At 40.7% G+C, this 21,321-nt stretch overlaps 1 protein-coding gene across 4 annotated transcripts in view; it reads left to right on the plus strand.

The window, feature by feature from the left end:
- The window catches only part of TRERF1 (transcriptional regulating factor 1), a 109,510-nt gene extending 89,198 nt beyond the window's left edge, over positions 1 to 20,312 (plus strand). For all 4 annotated transcript variants that reach the window (XM_048513774.1, XM_048515408.1, XM_048516221.1 and 1 more), the window contains 6 exons: positions 226 to 301; positions 1,062 to 1,150; positions 2,358 to 2,471; positions 13,562 to 13,762; positions 14,849 to 15,057; positions 15,675 to 20,312. In XM_048513774.1, the coding sequence (XP_048369731.1) occupies positions 226 to 301; positions 1,062 to 1,150; positions 2,358 to 2,471; positions 13,562 to 13,762; positions 14,849 to 15,057; positions 15,675 to 15,996 (1,011 nt within the window). In that variant the 3' untranslated portion in view covers positions 15,997 to 20,312. The remainder of the gene's footprint in view (positions 1 to 225; positions 302 to 1,061; positions 1,151 to 2,357; positions 2,472 to 13,561; positions 13,763 to 14,848; positions 15,058 to 15,674) is intronic.
- The last annotated feature ends 1,009 nt before the right edge of the window (positions 20,313 to 21,321 follow it).

The raw sequence follows: 21,321 nt of genomic DNA on the forward strand, positions 1-21,321 counted from the left end.
GGACTGAGAGAGTTCTCAAAGATCTGTGACTAGTCAAGGTCATCCAGTGGCCTTCATACGTAGGAGTGGGAAACAAACCCAGTTCACCAGGTAGGATTCTGCCACTAAATGTAGAGTGGGGAAATCAAACCCTGTTCTCCAGATTAGAGCCCCCTGTTCTTAACCACTACATCACAGTTTGTATGGAATTCTGCATGGTTGGCTTTGTCTGTATTTATTTTGCAGGTTACTCTGGAGATGCTTCTTTTGCTGAAACCAGTGAGAGCAAAATTTCATCCCCTGGCAAACTATCACTATGCTGGTAAGTTCATTAACAGTTGAGGCAGGAGCACTTGGTGACTAGGTGAGGATGTTGAAAGAATGCAGCTGTCAGGTGCCATCAGCAGAGCAGCCAGAGAGAGGAAAGGATGGGGCTACTTGGCCACTCACAACTGCATGTTTACCTTTCTAGTTGCATGAGACAGCCTGAACATCATTTCAAGCCCCTCGGGGACAGGGCGGTATAAAAGCTGAAAGTATAAATAAATAAATAAATAAATAAAATTATGAAGCATTTATCCACCTTTTAAAAATAAGTCCCACTTCTAAACCGCCTTTGCTTTTGTTATTGTCCAGTCCCACAGTGTTTGTCTGTGCCACTGGTGAACCTGTGGAGACCTGTGCTCTCTCTTTCCTGTGCTTAAGCCTGTTTCTGCTTACAAAGGCAGCAGCCCCCTTCCTCTCACAAACTTTATCAGTGCTCTACTGCACAAGCACCTCACATCTTTACTTTTCCTTAAGGCCATCTGTGGCAGGTTGCAAAACCTTAATGGTTATGAAGGCAGACTTCACCAGCCTCAGGACCTTTTCTCTCCCTGTAATTTTGTACTCAAGGTGCCCCCGGGCTCTGTTTGAGAAGACAGGGAGTAACAATCTAATAGATTTTAAGTGATCTCAGCAAGGCCTTGTAGTCATCTTCTTGCAGAGCTTGGCTAATGTCTAATAGCCTCCAGTTTAGTTTGGTATGAGTTGATAAATTGGTAATAAAACTAGATTATTTTGTTCCTCATTTCTTGCTGTAGGTTCTGACAAGTGGACCCCCCTTGAGAAAAAAATGTTTAATAAAGCCCTGTCCACATACAGCAAAGACTTCATTTTGGTACAGAAAATGGTAATATGATTTTTAAATTCTTTGTTCTGCCGTTTCTGATCTTTTGGTTTTCAATCTGTTTTATTCAAAAGCCCAGCTTAAAAAGTAGACCGTCGAGACAATGTTCAGGAACTCCTAGCTGGAGGAAGAATTCCATTCACCTGAATCTGAGAGATCCCTTCACTTTTTTTGTAAACATGACAATCACATTGAATGTTAATTTGATTTGGAAGTTGGAATGAAAATATCTTTGGAGTGGGAAGGAGAGAGAAAGCAAGCCAGAGTTGTACAGAATGTTGAACTTAGATGAGTTCGGTTTAGAACACTTGCTCATTAGATGACCTTGGTCAGTCTCTTTTTTTGTCAACATCACCTACCTCACAGTTGTCAGTTGTGAAGAACTGCTTGTGTAGCATCCAGACTGCCATGGAAGAGAGAGAGAGAGAGAGAAGAAGAGGAGGAGGAGGAGGAGGAGGAGGAGTTTGGATTTATATCCTCCCTTTCTCTCCTGCAGGAGACTCAAAGGGGCTTACAATCTCCTTGCCCTTGCCCCCTCACAACAAACACCCTGTGAGGGGGAGGGGGCTGAGAGAGCTCCGAGAAGCTGTGACTAGCCCAAGGTCATCCAGCTGGCGTGTGTGGGAGTGCACAGGCTAATCTGAATTCCCCAGATAAGCCTCCACAGCTCAGGCGGCAGAGCTGGGAATCAAACCCGGTTCCTCCAGATTAGATACGCGAGCTCTTAACCTCCTACGCCACTGCTGTGTGCATGCTAATTAGAGAGAGAGAGGGAGAAAGAGAGAGAGAAATTCTCCAGTAAACTCAAAACCAGTTTAAACCAGCTGTCCTCAGTCTTGTTGACCCTGTGGGCATATTTGGAATGTTGAGAAGAATTAGTGAATGGCACAACAAAATGGCTGCCATGTGGGCAGCTGCTATATGAATTATTGGTGATGATTCCTTTGTTCTTCTGCAGTAACTTCTGTCCCAGTGCAGTTGAATAAAACCAAGGTTGCTTTTTTTGTGTTGGAGAAGAGGTGCTTTGAGGGAGGCAGAAGTGAATGCCATTGTGTCCTTGGGTACCATGTTGGAGATCAGTAGTTTAGAACTCTACTGCAACCTCAGAGATACCTAATATAGTGCAGCTTGTCACAAGCAGTGAGTGATTAATATTTTGAATATTAGACTGTAAACTTCTTGTTACATATGAATGGCTGATCAATTGCAGGTGAAGTCTAAGACAGTGGCACAGTGTGTTGAATACTATTATACTTGCAAGAAAATCATGCATTTGGGAAGGAAGCACAGAACACGTCAAGTGGAAATAAAAGAGGAATGCCTGGTAAGTGTTTTTTTAAAAAAATATATGGAATTGGAACTTCAAGATTATGCTTTGTATATGTGAAATATTATTTTTTCTCAGTGGTACAACTTCTAGCAATGGGAATTCAATTATACACACATGATTGTGCTCCAGATGCATTGTGCTCCAGCACCTATTTCTAACATAAGTTCAAGGAAGAAGATACACACTGCAATGAGGACAGCTTTTTTATCACCCTCACCACATTTCCGAAGAACAACTGTAAAAAGTTATGTCTGTAAGAAGTAGTTGGTGGTGGCTCATTTGTTCCTCATCTATCAAAAGAAAGCATGGAAGAAGATTTACTTCAGACAAGGAAATAAATAAGCACATTAGAATGGTCCATCTAGTGCAGCATCCTATCTCACATAGAGGTCAACCAGTTCCTCCAGAAGTCCAGCAACCAGGCACAGAGGCCAAGGCCTTCTCTTGATGTTGCATCCTGCCACTGGGTATCAGAGGTTTTCTGCCTTTGAACGTGGAGGTTGCCTTTAGTCACTATGGCTAGTTGTTGGTATTTTGCAAGTGTCTGTCACAATTCAGACATGAAGGGGTTAACTGTGTGCATGCTAATTCGCTACTAAGGTCAGAGTTTTATGCCCAGTCCATTGATTAAGCTATTGGTCAGCTAGCCCCGGCATTGCCTATGTGAATTAGTCACGTAGACAGAAAGTTATAAAGTAAAGTATGTTTCTTTGTTTGACCACATTGCATTTCATTACACACAAGGTAGAAATCTTTTGTTTTGCTAGATAGGCACCATGTGAGATCACATGATAGCCTTTATTGGCATTCCAAAATACAATAAATACAATAAAACAATAAATACGATAAAACAATAAAACAGTTGTCCATAAAAGACAGATAGTTACAGCAGCCATTCAGAGTCTCATCAATAGTTTAGTCCAAATGGACTCGTCAAAAGTCCCATTCCTATACACCCCTCCACAGACCTGACTAAGAACCCACCAACAGAGCCCAGGCATCACAACAGCATACAGTGTCAACCCTCCACTATAAAACACAAAGTTTGTTAGAGTGGCACCTAACCCTAACACAGAACAAGGGATAGGGGGCGAGGAAATGAGCAAACAATTGGTTTGACTCCCATAGGTTGCCACAGCCTTCAGTTGTCACTCACTCCATCTAGCAATCAATAACAAAACTACGACATCCCTCAATGAATCACCCTCATTTGACTTTGGGTGACCGTGACCGTGAACCCAAAGGTTGCTGGCAGAGGTAGGCGCTGTGTGCCAATAGCAAATAGTTAATGTAAGCAGCATTGTTGTTGTTATGATGATAGCAATCTAGTGCTTAGTATCCATCTAGCGTTGCGTCTATAATCTTTAAAAGATATTTTGCTACGCTTTCGCAGAAGTAAGGATCAAGATTATCTAAGATTAACGGAATCCTAAGAGCATCAGTTAGATGATTGTATAGAAGTGAAGCAATGATGGGCTGGGTCATTCTGATCTTGGCAAATCTTGCACAATGAAACAGAGTGTGCTCCAGTGTCTCTACTTGGCCTGAGTTGCATGGGCATAGCCTCTTTTGTTTATCTATGCGTTGGTATCTGCCTTTAAGGAGCATAGAGGGCATTAAATTGAAACGGGCCAAGGATATTGCTCTTCTGTGCCTTGGATTGGTAAGCCAGAAAAGGTAGTTGGCTGTATGTCCTTGTTCAAAAGGGATAAGCAAATTTAGAGGAGAGCATGTTTTCCTCGCTTCAGCTATCATGTTGCAGTACTCATGTTCCAGCAGCCTGATTTTCAGGCAATTATAGGCCTCCGGTAGAGTGGAAGAGTAAAGTGACTCTAGTGGGAGGCCGATAGAGCTGATTTTTTCTTCCACCAACGTCATCCATCTGGGAACTACCGAGTCGGAGAGCATCGAGTGGATTAAGCTAGAATGATCTTGTGAAAAATGGATGTGCAGCCAATATTTGATGGTTCTCAGCCAAGCCATTGTGACATGGGATATTTGCCCAAGTTCTAAGCATAGGGCTGCGTATGGAGCACAGTTGGGTAGTCCCATGATTTTATAAAAAAAACGGGATTGAGATCTATTTAAGATTTTGTTCGCCGCTTCAATCCAGATAGGTGCTCCATAAAGGAGCTTGGTTCCACATTTGGCATTGAAAACTTTCAACGCTGATGGTATATATTGATGGCCCGATTTGTGGAAAAAGCACAGGATTGCTGAAGCGCTGTTATTGGCTGCATCAAGTGCTAGTGTCCTGTGTACTGCCCAATTAAGATTGCTCGTAAGAGTAATGCCCAGATATTTAAACTGTTTGACTTGCTCTGTAGGTTTCTTGTTGATAGTCCATACCTGTCTAGAGAATCGTCTGGCGAATACCAATATTTTGGATTTCTCATAGTTGATTTCCAGTTCATTTGACTTACAGTATTCCGCACAGCGATTCAGAAGGCGGGTGAGGCCAAAGTTTGGGCATGAGAGGAGAGCAGTGTCAGTCACGTAAAGCAGGGCAGGGGCATGTTTAGAGCACAGTTTTGAATGCGTGTCCGTTGACAACTAAAAGAATAGGCACTAAATCGCTGAGAAAGATGTTAAACAAAATAGGGGCCAGTATGCAGCCTTGTTTGACTCCCCTAGTAGTAGGGATGTTAGATGTAAAGGGCCCATTCGGGGCACCTCTGATTTTACAGCTAGTGCAAGCGTACAATTGTTTTATTAAAAACAATAATCTAGGGTCAATGTTCAGGACAGAGAGTTTGCTCCAGAGTAGTTCTCTTGAAACTGAGTCAAATGCCCCTTTTAAATCTAAAAACGCAACAAAAAGTTTATGGTTGGCATGAATTGTATATTTATTGGCTAGGTGTGATAAAACAGATAAATGATCAAGTGTTGATTTATTTTTAGAGAAGCCAATTTGCTCTGGACCAATTACTCCTGTTTGTCTGATCCACTCCTCAAGTTTCAAGTATAGAAATTTGGCATATAGTTTGCCAGTGACTGAAAGGAGACTGATAGGGCGGTAATTCGAAGGATTAGTAGTGTCTCCCTTTTTGTATATGGGGACAATTATAGCTGTTAACCACTCGCTTGGTATAAGGCCTGTGTTGTTAACATAAGTGAATAGTGAGGCCAAAAGCGTTGCCCACCATTCTGGAGAAGATTTGAATATTTCAGGTATTATTTGGTCGGGGCCAGGGGCTTTGCCTCTTTTTAAACCATTAATTAAGTTGATCACTTCCTGAGGTTTAACCGCAGGCTAGTCAGGTAGCTCAGCTGAAGCTGGGGCAAGAACAGGGTTCATAGTAGTACCCACATTGAAAAGGTTGGAAAAATATCTGTGCCAGTGAGCCAGAGAGATATGTGAGGCATGCGTGCCATAGGTTGGGGTACTTCTATTTACTAACTGCCAGAATTGTTGGATGTTATTAGTTATAGTGGCCTGGTATAATTGATTCCATTGATATTCAATGTAGTTCATGTGTTTCAGTTGAACTACAAGTTGGAACTTTCTTTTTAATTGAGTTATGTTGCTAAGTAGCTCCTCATCCCCCGTGCTGCGGTATCTTCTATAAAGTGTACGAATTATATTATTATGTTCGATGCAATAATGGTCAAACCATGTTGTATTGTGTTTGGAGGCCTTGGGTTTGGACAAGGAAATTGATTGTAAATTACGCACTAAAACAGTAATTAGTTGTTCAAATTGATCTATTCCCAGTTTTGGGGAAGCAGCCTTTGTTATATCCTCTTTTAATTTGGTTATCATAGGAGAGCCAAGCAGAGCCTCTGAGGCGGCTGCTACCTGTGGTGACCATGTTAACTTATAGTGCTTGGGTGTCAAAGAAGGGTCCTCGCCAACCCCAACCTTACTTGAAAAGGTTAGAGTTAGTGGTAGATGATCACTGAGTAATAGGTCCCCAATACTAAAAGAAGTAACGAACTGATATAAATAGGGTGACATTAAAATATAATCAATCACACTCGAACCCATGAAATTAACCAGGGTAAAACTATCTGCGTTTCTATGGTGTTTAAGCCCATTCAACCATAGTTTATTAAATTTTATGGCAAATTTTATTAGCTGGATTCCAGCGGAGTTCACATGTGGATCTTTAGAAGTCCGGCGGGCAGGACATAGGAGAAGCTGTGCAGAGTCATCCTCAAGGTTGAGCTGGGCCAAAGTTGTGGATAGTTCTGCACCAACCCTGGCATTAAAGTCTCCTGTCAATATTAACTCCGTAAGCGGGTGATTATTTTCCAGGTTCTCAATAAATGATGATAAACTGCTCCAAGTATTGGATAAGGAGACTCGTGATAGACCGGGAGAGATATAGAGGTTTACTATAATCATAGTCAGATCTTCCCCCTCTATCAAAACCGCATGGGCAAGAGGTGGACAGGAGCCCAGAGAAGTGGATTTAATACCGTTGGTAACAAACAGTGCAAGACCACCCGCATAGCGGCCAAATTTGGATACTCTGGTAGCTGGAAGGGAATATTGGTGGTAGCCTTTTAAGAATAAATCTGTGTTAGACCAGGTTTCTTGCAGAGCTATAAACTTAAATCTGCTTAAGTAAGCGGTAAAGTCATGGTTCTTGCTTTTGTTGTTCCATCCTGCGATGTTCCAGGAGATAAGGGAGGCTACTTCCCTTCCCTGGCGTCAGTCCACAGGAGTGATTTCTTCGATGGCAGGCATGTCATACTGGATACAACCATTCATAGGGCCCCTATTCGGAATTCCCATTGAGTTCCCATTGAGTTCCCCCAGTTCCTCCATCCAGGACTTTCCAAAGGTCACTGAGCCTGGGTCAGTTTGGGGTAGTCTGGATGATCTAAGATCCAGATCAAAGTCCTCTGTACTTTGGGGGTCTTGCCTCTCATGGATTGTAGTTGACTTTGCCTCTTTGTTGTCACCAGTTGGCTGAGGCTGCGATTCCTCCTCACGGAGGACTTGAGCTGTTGACTTAATGAAATTCCTTTGACCAAGTGCAGGTACTGGGGAGGCTGAGATATCAACTAGATCTTCTTGAGGGCCAGTAGAAAGATCACAAAATCCCTCTGTATTCTTTCCTTCATTGATTGTGGATTCAGGTTCGATTAGGGGGACCTTGGAGTTAATACATAATAGGGTCTCGTCTGTTCCATTATGAATTATAGTGTCCAAGATGGTGCCAGGGCTGGGATTGTTAGAACATAGTTGCAATTCCTCCAGCTCAGCTGCCCAGGATTTTCCTCCTGAGCTGCGGAAATCACTGTAATTGAGTACTCTTTCTGAACGCAGATCAATATCAATATCAATGTCAGTTACTTGATTCGATGGTTTTAACGGACTTTTAAGATTCTCTCTGTTAGTGGTTTGATGTTGCATCAGCTGTTGATGGGTGGAGAGATCTAGAAGTTGTGAGTGGAGAGCTGAGTCTGTCTGGGGTTGTTTAATAGTTTCCGCCACCTGTTTAGCTGAAGGGATTTCACCTGGGTTCTTGGGTGAACGTTGTTGACTCGCCATCCCCTCAATAAGAGTCTTTAGACAGTTCCATTCTGTCAGGATGGAGTCAATCTCATTCATCCTTTCGGTATTTCTGTTGAGAGTCTCTGGGAGAGTACAGGATGAAAAAGTCGAGGGTTCCTTAGGAGAAATTACTTTATTGGGTAACTCCTTGTTGCTGGGAATATCCACCAGTTTGTTGATTTTGGTGTTGTAAAAAACCCTATTTACCCAGATGTCATAGCTATTAGCAAAAAAGGTTTTGTGCTTGAGTAGATAGGAGGGGGTGTCAGGGGACTCAAAGCTTAGTACCAGTCTTGTGTATTTATTACGATATGGAAGTCTTTTAAAGGATTTCAGGTGGGTCTTCTTTGGTTGGCAGTTGAGAAGTTTACTGAGGGATATACATATCCTGTGGAAGGTTGACCACCGACCATTGTTAAGAGCAGAGTTCCCTATATCAACCGACACTTGGTGGTGCTGCAGCACAAGTATGGTGGAGAGTTTATCTGGATTAAAAAGTAAATAATTGGAGGGTGAGTGTTTAGAATTGTATAAAATAGGTGAATCCGGGTTGTTGGAAGCCCTGGATTTTTCTGAGATGGAAGAAGCAAGAGAACCCACTCTCTCACTTAAAGAAGCAAGGCAACCAAGCAATTTCTCAAAGGTCTTGGAAATAAGAAAAGCCTCCTTTGAAAGTAAATCAGTCAAGTACTTTACTTCTGAGCTGTCCGATAAAAGCTCATGATGATTAAACACGGGGGAACTCCCCACTGCTGGTAAACATTCAGTTGTTGAAAGTGGGAGTAGGGGTGAAGGATAAACACTTTCCTCTTCATGTGTGCTGTTATTCACAACTTCGTTCATTTGCAAGGGCACCTCGTGTGAAAAGTAATCAGCAGGAGCGGCAAAAGTTTCCGAAACAGAAGTTTCCAAAACCTCAAACCTGTTTGAAAGCTTAAGTTCATTATGAAGAGATTGCTGAGAATAATTGGTGGTAAAATCATCTATTTTACTTTGTTTGGGAGGTTTTTGGTTCGAGGTATTAGAGCTCAGATTTGAACGGCGGCGTTTCCTCAAAGTCATTTCCTTCGTTGATTAGACAATTAAAACAGTGGCAGTCAGCCAAATAAATTTTGCCAGGAGAGGGGAGCCAAAAAAACGCAGAAGAAAGCTGCTGCTGCAAACCAGCTGCTTGTATTAAAACAGAAAGTAAGTTAAAATTTAGAGCTCACAGACTGAGGATGCAGCACGGGACGCCATCTTCCTTCCCTCCCTCTCCTCCATCATCAAAGATGTGAGATCACATGGTGCAGAACTATGTAACCAAGTTAGTGCTAGAATAGAAAAGGTTCTTTGTTTTTTCTTCCATGTAACCCTCCCCAATAGTTAGTAAATTCATTTATATAAAACCAGCAACTGGGTATTGGTCTATTTTATTCTGCTCTGCTAAATATATTAAGCTAAACATTCAACACTAGTAGACGCAGATAGACCTATCCTCCATCAATGTGTCTAATTCCCTTTTAAAGCAGTCTATGCCTGTGGCCATCATCACATCCTCTGACAGCAAATTCTACATTTTAATCACAATCTGAGTAAAAAAAAGTATTTCCTTTTGTCTGTCCTAAATCTTCTGCCTATCAGCTTCATTGAATGCCCTCTAGTTCTAGTATGTTGGGAGAGGGAAAATGTTTTCTTTGTCAACTCTTATCATTTTATGCATAGTGTTATAAACCTCTATAATATTCCCCCTTAGTCATCTCTTTTCTAAACGAAAAAAGACCCTGACTCTTCAAACTTTATTCACAGGGAAGGTGCTCCAACACCCTAATCATCTTGGTTGCCGACTTCTGTACTTTTTCCAGCGCCGCAATGTTCTTTTTGAATGACAGTGACCAGAACTATACACAGTATTCCAAATGAGGCTGCACCACAGATCTGCATAGAGTCATTATAATATCAGCCATTTTATTTTCAGTCAGTTCCCTAATAGAGTTTGCCTTTTTACCACTGCAGCACACTAGGTTGACACTTCCATTAAGCTATCTATTACAACCTCAAGATCTTTTCCCCTCTCAGTCATCAAATTTAGACCTCGTTAGCCTGTATTTGATGGGATTTTTTTTGTCCCAGTGTGCATCACCTTACACTTATTAACACTGAACTTCATTTGTCCACTCACCTAATTTGTGTAGATCCTGCTAGAACTCTTCACAGTCATCCTTGGTTTTCACCATCCTGCATAGTTTTTGTCATCTCTGAACTTCACTACTACACTACTTATCCCAAGTTCCAAATTATTTATTTACAAATTAAATAGTGCCTGCTCTAATCCTGATCCTTGTGGTCCCCACTTCCCTCCATTGTGAGAACTGTCCATTTATTCAGGTGCGGAGTGAGGGAAAACTGCACCTGGGGCACGCGCACCCCCTGCGCCCCTGCTTCAGCGTCTCCCGCCCCCTGGAACACCCACGGCCCCGCCATGCCTCTGCCGCGGCTCCGCTGGGGCGTTGTGCCCCCCTGCCCCGTTGGCGCTATGCCACTGCATTTATTCCTAATCTTGGTTTTCTGTCATTTGACCAATTTTTATTCTACAAGAGAACACATCCTCTTATCCCATAACTGCTAAGTTTACTCAGGAGGCTTTGATGAGGGGTCTTGTCAGAAGCTGTTTGAAAGTCCAAGGTTATAATATCTGTTGGGTCACTACTCTCTATGTTTTTGTTCACTTTCTCAAAAGACTCCAAAAGGTTGGTGAGGTGGGACTTCCTCTTGCAGAAGACATGCTGGTTTTCCCTCAGCAGCTTTGTTCTGCTATGAGCCTGTGTCATTTGCTACTGTCTCCTGGCAGAACAGCTGAATTTAGTGATGGTAGATCTACTGACCCATATATGTAACCTATTATACATTTGAGTTGCTTAAGAACTCTGGGGTACATGTCATTGGGCCCCAGAGATTTATTGGTTTTAATTTCCTCAGTAGGTCTAGACCTCCATCTCTCCTCACCTCTATTCGACTCAAATTCTTCAGACTCCCTTCCTGAAAATAATAGTTGTGGCAAGAGTACATGCCCTACCCTTTCAATAGTGAACACAGAAGCAAAAATATTAATTGATCTTCTTTGCCTCCCCCCGCCCTCTGTCTTCCTTTAACAATCCCTTTATTGCTTGGTCATCCAAAGACCCAACTGTATTGTCAAAGGTTTTCACGGCCAGATTCAACTGGTTCTGATGGGTTTTCCGGGTTGTGTGGCCATGGTCTGGTGGATTTTGTTACTAACGTTTTGCCTGCATCTGTGGCTGGCATCTTCAGAGGTGTATCACAGAGAAAAGTCTGTGTGAAACAGAGTTTTCTCTGTGATACACAAACTCGGCTAACCACAAATGCTGAAACAACGTTAGGAACAAAATCCACCAGACCACGGCTCTAGCCAAAAAAAACTCCAAAAGACACCAACTGTTTCTTTGGCTGATTTAGTGGTCCTGATAGATTTAAATAATTTGTATTGTTTATCTTGATGCCTTTTGCTGAACCTGTGATCCTTCCTTTTCAATTCATCTGGACAGACTTTCCACTTTTTAAAAGCAGCCTCTTTTTTTATATAGCTTTCTTGACTTGTGTTGTTAATCGTGCACATTCTTTCCTAACAATGCCTTTCCTAACTTGAAAAATGCATTCTATCTGAAATTTAATTAGTGTGGTTTTAAATAGCTTCCTAGCATCCTCTAGGAATTTGACTCTTCTGTGATTCCCTTTCAGTTTCCCTTTAACTATTCTCTTCATTTTTGTAAAGCTCCCCACTTTGAAACCAAATGTTACAGTTTTGGATTTTTGGAGTAACTTTCTGCTGACATGAATGATCAACTTACAGTCACAGGATTCAGGTGGCCGGAGATGGTGCTACTGCCACATGGCCTCCAAAGGACTTCCAGGTGACATGGGGAGGCAGTGAACATCAGAAACTTCCCAGCCACTTGAAAGCCTTCCATAGCCCAAAGCATACTTACACCACTCTTTTAGGTTGTGTAAGTCCAAACTCTACACTGGGGACATTCCCAGTTCCATCCCCAGAAATTCTCTTCAAAGCCTCCAGCTGCACCAACATCTTCCAGGATGTCAACACAGCTCTGGGGGCTGGTCTCTCTTCCAGGTTGAATGCTACCGAGGTCCACGTCCTCCCAGTTTGCTCTCTCTACTGGTGTAAGGGCCACTTATGCCAGTACAGCTGGTAAACACACCAGCATGGCCCCATGCCAGCTCTAAGAGCCCCCCCCCCCCCCATTGGGCTGCCTATAGCATTGTGGTCATTGTTCCCTTTATTTCCTTTTCCATCTCAAGATCAGCCTCAAGGATTTGATCAGATGGACAATAGTACACCCCCACTTTTAATTAACCCTTAGGGCCCAGTATTCCTACCATATTCTTACCTACGGGACCATCTGACCCCATATGTTTCAGTTCAGCCTCTGTGATCATCAGAGGCCAATCTCCTGGTGGTTCCCGGCCCCTCAATGATGCTGCTGGCCTCTACTAGCGCCAGGGCCTTTACAGCCCTGGTCTCTGCCTGGTAAAACGCTCTCCCTCCAACTGTCTGGGCCTTGCAGGACGTTGGTGATTTCCGCAGGGCCTGTAAGACTGAGTTGTTCCACCAGGCTTTTGGGAAGGCTGGCCACTGATGGCACACCCCTCCTTTAACTAGGTGGCCCCTATTGCATCTATGGGGTCTTCTGTTCCCCTCCCCTGAGTTTTTTTTTAATTGTCGGACGCTGTTTATTATTTATGTATGCTGCATTTACTTGGTTTTAATTATTTTAATGTTATGGAGCTAAATTTATTTTTTATATTTGCAATTTTGATTATGCTCTTCCTGTATGTTGTATTTTCCTCTATGTTGTACACCGCCCAGAGACCTTCGAGGGTGGGCGGTATATAAAACAAACAAATTAAATAAATAAATAAATAAATAATATCACTCTTTTGGAGAGTTTGTCAGAAGACAGTAGAATTCAGTCCAGCTCATTAGTTGATCCTCTTCCTAAACCCTGCTCCACATGGCCCTGTTTGCAAAGGGGAGTGTCAACCAGAGATAGGGCTTTTTCAGTGGTAGCACCTCACCTTTTTATACCCCAGGCCAAACCATTTTTATCCAGATTTTTAACTGAGGCCCATTTTTTAGCTATTTTTAACCACCTGCTTCTAGTCTGTTGTATAGATACAATGAACGTTTTATGCTTAACTTGTTTTTAATGGCTAGTAACTCTTAATTTTCGTTGTAATGATCTTACTGCATTTTTTTTTACTTTGTTAGCCGCCTCAAGAAAGAGGCATGGTGAGTACATTCTCTTAATATAAAATGGAAGTGTATGATTTTTATTTGGGAGTCTGCGTATACATTTCCCAAGTGCATAAACAAATTGGAGTTAGAAGAAACAGGTTTATCTCACAACAGAGTGTCTCGGAATCACCTGCCTCTCTTCAAAGATAAGATGTGCTGACAAGGGCTTGCTTTTACCAGTCAAGGATCAGTTCTTATGTAAAGATGCTCACCCACATTTTCTTACACCAATTCTGCCTGCCTTAAAATATGTATGTTTTTCAGACAAGTGGAGAAGAAGAAGACTTGGAGAATGAGGAGCAAGTGGAGGAAGATAGAAAATCTATAAAAGAAGAGGAAATTGAAAATCAGAATTCTCCTGACCCACCACCCATTGCCCTTGGGGCACCTATTAACCTGCCATCCCTGAAGAACCTCATTCTCCCTGTGACTTCATTTACCTGTGAAATGCCAGATTGTGGAGCTGTAGGTGTATTTCATAACATAATACATAAGTGAAGTGTGTACATGCATGCATGCATCTGAATATTGTATGTTCCTTAGCTTTTGTGTTCATGTACAGAATTTGGTGTTGAATACAGACTTCAGCTTTCTTTTTTCAGAAAGTAGGACTTTTTCTATGATGATGGTTGCACTGATAGCAGAACTGAGTGGACACTGAGAGGCCAAGCAGAAGGCGGGTAGAATGCTGCACAAGATTTTCCTTGTTCTCAAGAGTGTTTCTTATCAGGGTTGGGGTTTGTTTCAGATACTATGGCAAACAATGTGGTTTTTTTTCTAATGCAGGAATGAGCCTGGGGGATTCTTGGGCTTAAGTCTTCTCCCTCCACTATTCCCTCACATACAACTATCTGACTAGCTGTTTCCAGGTTTGGAGCAATACACAACACACCTACTCGCAAACTACAGTTTGTGCTTTTTCTGCAAACCATGATTGGGAATTGGAGCTAAACTGTGGTTTAACATCCTGGTTTGCAGATCAAATGTTAACTGTAATTGTCAATTCAAATATAGTGGCAAACTATGATTTGCTGTGAAACAAAGTAGGTTATGGTCTGGTTACATGTGAGAACAATATATAATGCCCGTGGTGAGAATGGTCTCACAATCACCTCTATTCTCCAGGGGATGTGAAGTTCATCTAGCTGGTCCATGTGCTACTGAACCCCAAGGAAGCATTCACCTCTCAAGTCCCAATCCAGCAATATAAACAAAAATGAGGTCTTTTCATTCATTTCCTCCTGCATGAGCAGTATAGACAGATCATTTGTGTTTTGTTTGTTACAGATTTTGTGTTTGTGTTTTGTTGCTTGTTAGCACTGGTAGCTAAATAGGAACTTCTTGTGCAGAGATAGTATCCCTTTACAGCCAGGTGCTATGGACGAAATACAATGTTTTGGGTAGGATCAGGATGCTTGTCTACATTAAGGTGATCCAGCACAGCAGAGCTCTTTCAGTTTTAGACAAGGGAGAAAAAATACTTAATTATTTACTCTTCTATTATACTTTGCCTTTAATAGCCATTTTGTGTTGGGGGGTTTTGCCCTATAGATGTTCAGCTCCAGACAAGCCTTGAATGGTCATGCTCGCATTCATGGTGGTACAAACCCTGTGGTGAAAACCCGCTATGGAGGTCCTGGCACCAAGCCGAAACCAAATTCCCAGAATGAGTACTGCTCAGTCAAAAACTCTCCAGCTCACAGCACAACAAGTGGCGAGACTGATCCCCCTACAGTTTTCCCTTGTAAAGAATGTGGCAAGTAAGTATTTTTCTGCCTGTGACAGATCTGTAGTGTGTTGCTTGTTCTTTTAAAGAATCTTCATGGGCCACAAATCATCAGCGAGGTTCAAAAACGAATATATTGAGTAGGGCTTTGTAACTATGCCATGTAAACACTGGAGAAGTTGATATTCAACTGACTTGCACCAAACCTAGTTGTCTTTTTGTTATGTGACACTGAATCATGGATTTCAAGAAACCCATCGCTCAAGGATCTTGCATCTTCATTTATTTTTCTGAGATGTGAAGTCTCTCCTAAAACATCTGATGAAGGCTTCTTGAAAGGCCAAAATTGGGTAATTCATGTGTGAATTCCAGGCAAGTGTTGTGAATGTCTACAAATTCAGTCATGCACCAGCAAAGGCTGACACCCCTCCCCAAATCATTCTTTTATGAGATCAGAAATAATACTGGCATGGAGAACAGTATGTGTTTGCTAGACCTAGGCTCATGAGACTGGGGAAATTGCATTGGTTGGAGGAGAAGCACTGCTAACACGAGGAGCCACCAAATTTTGAACATTCGCTGCATGTGTATGCATGTGCTGAACCTTTCTGAAATCTACTTTTGTCCCCTACCCCTTCATATCTTCTCCAGGATGTTTTTCAAAATCAAAAGTCGCAACGCCCATATGAAAACACACCGGCAACAGGAAGAACAACAAAGGCAGAAAGCTCAGAAGGCTGCCGTGGCAGCTGAAATGGCAGCTACTATTGCAAGGACTACAGGGCCAGCTGAGCATGCCTTGATTCCATTGGATCACTTAGACTTGATAAAGCAGGTTGAGCAGGTGGATGAGCTTGACAGTGATGTTGTTCAGGAACTGGGGGAGGTAATTGACAGTACTGAAGGGATAGACCCTGATCTCTTACTAGATGAAGATGACTCTGAATTACTTCAAGATGACGTTGAGCTCTAGGAGAAATGAACTGGTCTGTAAAATTACAAATGCTCATTGAAATTAGTTCCCCCATCAGGAGGACTTTTATTTTAACCTGTTTAAATACTTGGAGTACTTTTTATCCAGGACTGGAACAAATTTGAGTTGTTTCTTATTTGGGTAGGGATAGTATATTACGTTTGGCTTTGGAAGATGAACAACAATTCATTTTGTTCCCCTTTTTAGAGGTGTTTAGTCCTTATGCCTTGGTAACCAAAAGCATGGAAAAGTTCCTGTTCCTTTCTGGCTTTTTTCCCCATGAAAAGCCCCAAATTCTTTTTAACTCCTCAGGGTTTCCCATCTTCTCCCCTACCCCCCCACCACAGGATACCTAAGGAGAATTTTTAAACTATGTTTCATTTTGTGCCTTTCTGATCCAAAAACATCTGCAACCATTCTTATGTCAAATACTTTCAAATGACAAATAATGGACCATTAACCACGTCTGCAGTAACTACAAAACTGACATGGAAATACCTTGGTGGCATCTTGATAAAGCAGATTGTGCAGAATTTATACAGTTGCCATTGTCTTTCTACTAGAGAAGCTCTCGGGCTAGTTCAGCAGTTAAGGTTGATATTATTCCCAAGCCTAGAAAGCTGTGTCCCAAATGAATTCTTTCATGGCATCTTCATATTTGCTGTAAGCAGGTGGGGGACTATTTTTGAATTTCCTCCTGAAGAAGTAGACTGACTTAGTGGATTATTCCACTTACTTTGCTTGGATGGGAAAGAAGTGATTATCCATGAGGAAAGAAAGTGAAAACAGCTAGATTGATCTAATGTTTTACTGAATCTTAAAGCTTTATGTGGCAGTTCATTTGCAAAGGATTTTTTTACATTGTGCACTTCAGAACTTCCATTTTAATTGGGTTCAGAAAGGATAGAGGAAGAGAATTATGAATCTAAAGAAAAATGGCTACTTGATCTTCACTTTAGAGTAGCTGCTGGGATAACTCTCCCCTTCCCCACCCTCCATATACTGAACAGTATTAGATAGGATATGTGAGTGATTGACCGAATGCACTAAAATGCGATTCAAAAGCAGCATTGATAGAAAAGCTGTCCGTCACTGAAGGAAGATACTTCTTTTATGCTGATGGCGATGCTGAAGCATTCTCTCAAGGATAGTGCATGTACTCTCCTCACAAACAAAAGGAATGTGGGAGGAAGATGACTACCATGAAGTAAAACAATGATAAATAATGGGATTCTGTACTACATTTCTCAGTTTGTACTTTGCACTACCCAGAAACTGTTAAGACTGATTATGAAAGTGTCAAATTCTTTGTTGTGGCAGCTTCTATGTGCGTGGGGGAAGGGGCTGAAGTGCTCTTTTATTTTGCTCTTTTATGTACATTATAACATAGACCATGTATAAAATAAGATAACTTTTGTTCACTCAGAATTTTACTTGAGCATTGGAACCCTGGGGAGTTTCGGATCATGGCCAAAAAACTTTAAAGGCTGCCATTTATGAAACGGTGTGTGGGTGTTTTAAGCAGTTGTTAAGGTTAAGTATAATTATACTAAAAGTAAGCTTATCCCCCAGAAGACACTCTGTAATAGGCTTATAAACTTATCTTGGGAAACTGAAACACCGTTGAATTTGAACAACTTTTGAAAGCAGGAGTTATGGGCTTCTATACCTACAGCTGTGAATATCTCTAAATAGAATGCAACACAACAAATGTTTCATGTCCTGTAGTTATGCTGAAATTCAGTTTTCTTGAAAATATTTCACTGTCTTTTTGCTATTTCCCCCCTTTTTATTTCTCTGTAACAATCATAAATTTGCAGATTAAGTCCAAAGAAAATTATTGTGATTCTGGTCCTTTACTTCCTTGGTTTGCTGTGTTTGTTTATGTTAAATAAGCACAGACTGAGGTCTAAAACATTTTTTATGAAAGGTAAACATTTTGCACCCATCTTATCCATAATGAATGAAAGGGGAATTGAAAAATTCCTTTCTCACTCCCCCGCCCCCGCCCTCACTCTCTCTCCCCTCCCTTGTTTTTGTTCTTGGCCAAATCATCATCATGTTCAAATTTTTGAATGACTGGGTTGGTTCCTCTATGGCTGTGTCATTGGAAAAGACAGTTTGCCATAGAAATAATCTGAACAGTATAAAGTGGGTCAGGCCTGATTAACGGCTTCTGAAAATATTTGATACATATAGAAATGCTACTCAAATGTTCCCATCTGGTCACTCTTAACTTTTTCCCCAAACTGATTCAAGAAGCCAGCTACTTATCAAGGAGCAAACAGTTTGATCTGACTTCTGTTTGGTGGAGTGAGGGGGAGTGTGTTGGGGAGTGTGTTTGAAAGTGCTGCATCACTGCATCTGGCTGTCACAGCAAACGAGCAACTCACCCTTGTTTTGTTATTACTGGGCAATCTTTAATGTTGATGCAGTTGACAAGGGGAGTTCAGGAGAAATAATAGTTTGAGTGCCCTGTTGAGCACAGCGAGACACCTGATTGGGAAAATGTATGAGGATGCCTTGTAGACATGCTCTTACTTAATCACTTTGTGTTTCCAGGGGGTTAGTCAGCTAATGTGTCTGGGTTGCATGCTCTTTGAAAGCATCTCCACTTTTGTATTAAGCATTTGTTGGCAAATGAAATCTGCATAGTTGTGATGGTTGCCCATCTGTTACATTGCTCCTATTATTCCTCGGTAACTCCATCAATTTTCTGTGCAATTCCAAAGAACAACTCTTAAAAAATCCATGTAATCATCTGAGAGAGTTATTTTTCCTTGTATTCCTGAAAGGAAGAGATCAGAATTTGGTCTGGCTTGCAAATCTCCAGTTCATGTAGTACTTAGGAGCTGACAGGAAGGAGCACATGTGCCCCTATTTTATCCACAGCTTTCTAATTTCCCAGGTTCCTCTGCTAGAAGGATTACATCAGTTGGGAAAGAAGGAAATAGAAACTTACCCTGAGAGTGCATAACCTGCTTCAGTGTTGGGAATGTAATCCCAAACATTCTGCTCGACATACATTGGAAGCCCATGTCAGAGTCAGAACTGTAGGATATAACAATGTATTCAAAGAGTGCATGGTACAAGAACCTGGCTACAGGTTACCCTTACAATAAGAAAGGCAGCCAAGTTGTTAAGAACTCTGAATGGACCCTGCTGATAGTATGCAGTTGTGTGACATTATATTGTCCATTATAGATAATTATTCATAGTACAAATCATGACAAATCGATTTCAATAGTTTTCTGAACCCCAGAGTCAACAAATCTTTATGAACCAAGAAACAATATAAGCATTTGCTGTTAAAGAAGGATTGTCCTGAACAAATGTCTCACTCAAATATATCTTAAAGTCCAGTTTAACAGATGACATTTTGCTTAAAATAATAAGACAAAAGTCAAGTAACCAAGACAAAAGCTACTTATCTTCCAAATGCGTGAATTTGAACCAATAATATATCAGCCAGTTTATAAACCTTGCCATCTTGTAGTAGATATTCCAAACTGATGTGCATAGATCACATTTGAGTTAATGATGAGGCAGACCTTCTAGTGTAATAAACCATTGCTTCTCTGAGGATTTGCTAAAATACTGTCCAGGACAATATGGATTACTGTACCAAGAGACAGCTTTCTGATGCTAATATTGCAGGTGGCATTAGGCATTTTTTAAATTCAAAGCTGTACAGCTTATATTGTTCAGGAATATCTTTACCTTACATTGAAAAGTATTCTGGGGATATAGCTGGTACTTAAAGCCCAAGTAGTATCATCAAATTCTTCTTATCCTTCCTTGATCAACAGATGGCTGCTGTTTTGGCAGATAAGGTAGACTATATCACCTACACAAGTTCAGATATTAACTAAAGTTATAGTATGTCTGTGGAGAAATTTCAAAAGCAAAGGACATTATATCTAAATAGAAATAAAAGAACACTCCCCAAATACATATTTCACAGGATGCTAAATAAATATAATTATAACAACATTGCTTAAAATAACCAAAGAGAATCTCAAAACTAAACCCTGAAGATCTGTGGATACTTGGCATTTGTGGTTAGGGTTAGGGTTCGTTGTTTTGCAGTGATTAATATCACTTAAATATGATTTATATTTTGTCAGAAAACTTGGGATTTTTTCCTAATGGTTCTCATGTTTGTTGCAGTAGCATTTCTGTAGTGAAATGGAAATTGTACATAACAAAGAAAAGTATATTTTATGGAGAAATCTTATTTTCAAATATATTTAACTGCTGTTATATTGTTACAGAAAATGTATAAATAGTTTTGGAACTGTAGCATAGTATAAAAATGTTCTTGGGGTGGGGGGGGAGTAATGTTTCAAAAATTAGTTCTTGTTATTTTTAAATAACCCTTTACTTATTAATGCTTTATTGCACCTGAGTTGCATGTGGTTTAACTTCAGGATGTAAATTTATTCAGGTTTGCACTAAAATGCTTGATTTCACAATATGACATAAGTCTTTCACTCCTGTCTCTGGCATGCACCCTATCTGGTACATAACAAACAGCACTTTGTATAGGTTATGTCAGCTTTTTCTTATATTGACAGATTTGTAAAATCAAAGGGAATCTATGTAAAAGTTTGCCAAAAAGAACAGTATTTTATACTTTTGATAAGATGTAGTTTGTTAAAAATTTTGTTCATGTGATAAAAATTTCTTTTAAATAAATTAATCTGCATTTAAAATGTGTAGAGGGATTCCTCCCACCCCTTTTCAAGTAAGATTCCTGAGCAAATAGTGTTCTTCATTGACACAGGGACATTAGTGAATCTGTGGAGAAAATAAGTTCCAGTAATTGAGCAGTTGAACTCATTCACAAAGCTACTTAATTTTTTTAGTTTTTTTTAAATCCAGAAGCTTGTTGTTAGAGAAGCAGCTCAAGCTTAATATGATTGTATTATTTTAGATTCTCTAATGAATGGGAGGAATTTAAAAATCTCTCATTGAGTGTTGTTTATTCATGGAATATACATTGCAAGATACCATTTCTTTTAGAAATTTAATATTTTGCCTGTATATAGCAAATCACAGCAGCAACAAATAATACATCCCATATAGAAACCATTTATAAATTATTTCAGTTGATGCTTGATGTTATCCTGCTCACTGCTCATGGAAATGGAATAAGTTAGTGTATTGTTATACACATGGCACTTGGAATAGTGAGAAATTACAGAGGAAGTATTTACTTGGGTTGGTTCCATTTGGAGGAAGGAGCGCTATACCCTGTTCAGAATAAAGGCGACAGGAGATTTGTGAATTCTTTTGCCATTTTCTGGACCATCTTTGTTCTAG

The sequence above is a fragment of the Sphaerodactylus townsendi genome, linkage group LG01 (assembly GCF_021028975.2).
Source record: "Sphaerodactylus townsendi isolate TG3544 linkage group LG01, MPM_Stown_v2.3, whole genome shotgun sequence".
In the NCBI taxonomy this organism is placed as follows: domain Eukaryota; kingdom Metazoa; phylum Chordata; class Lepidosauria; order Squamata; family Sphaerodactylidae; genus Sphaerodactylus; species Sphaerodactylus townsendi.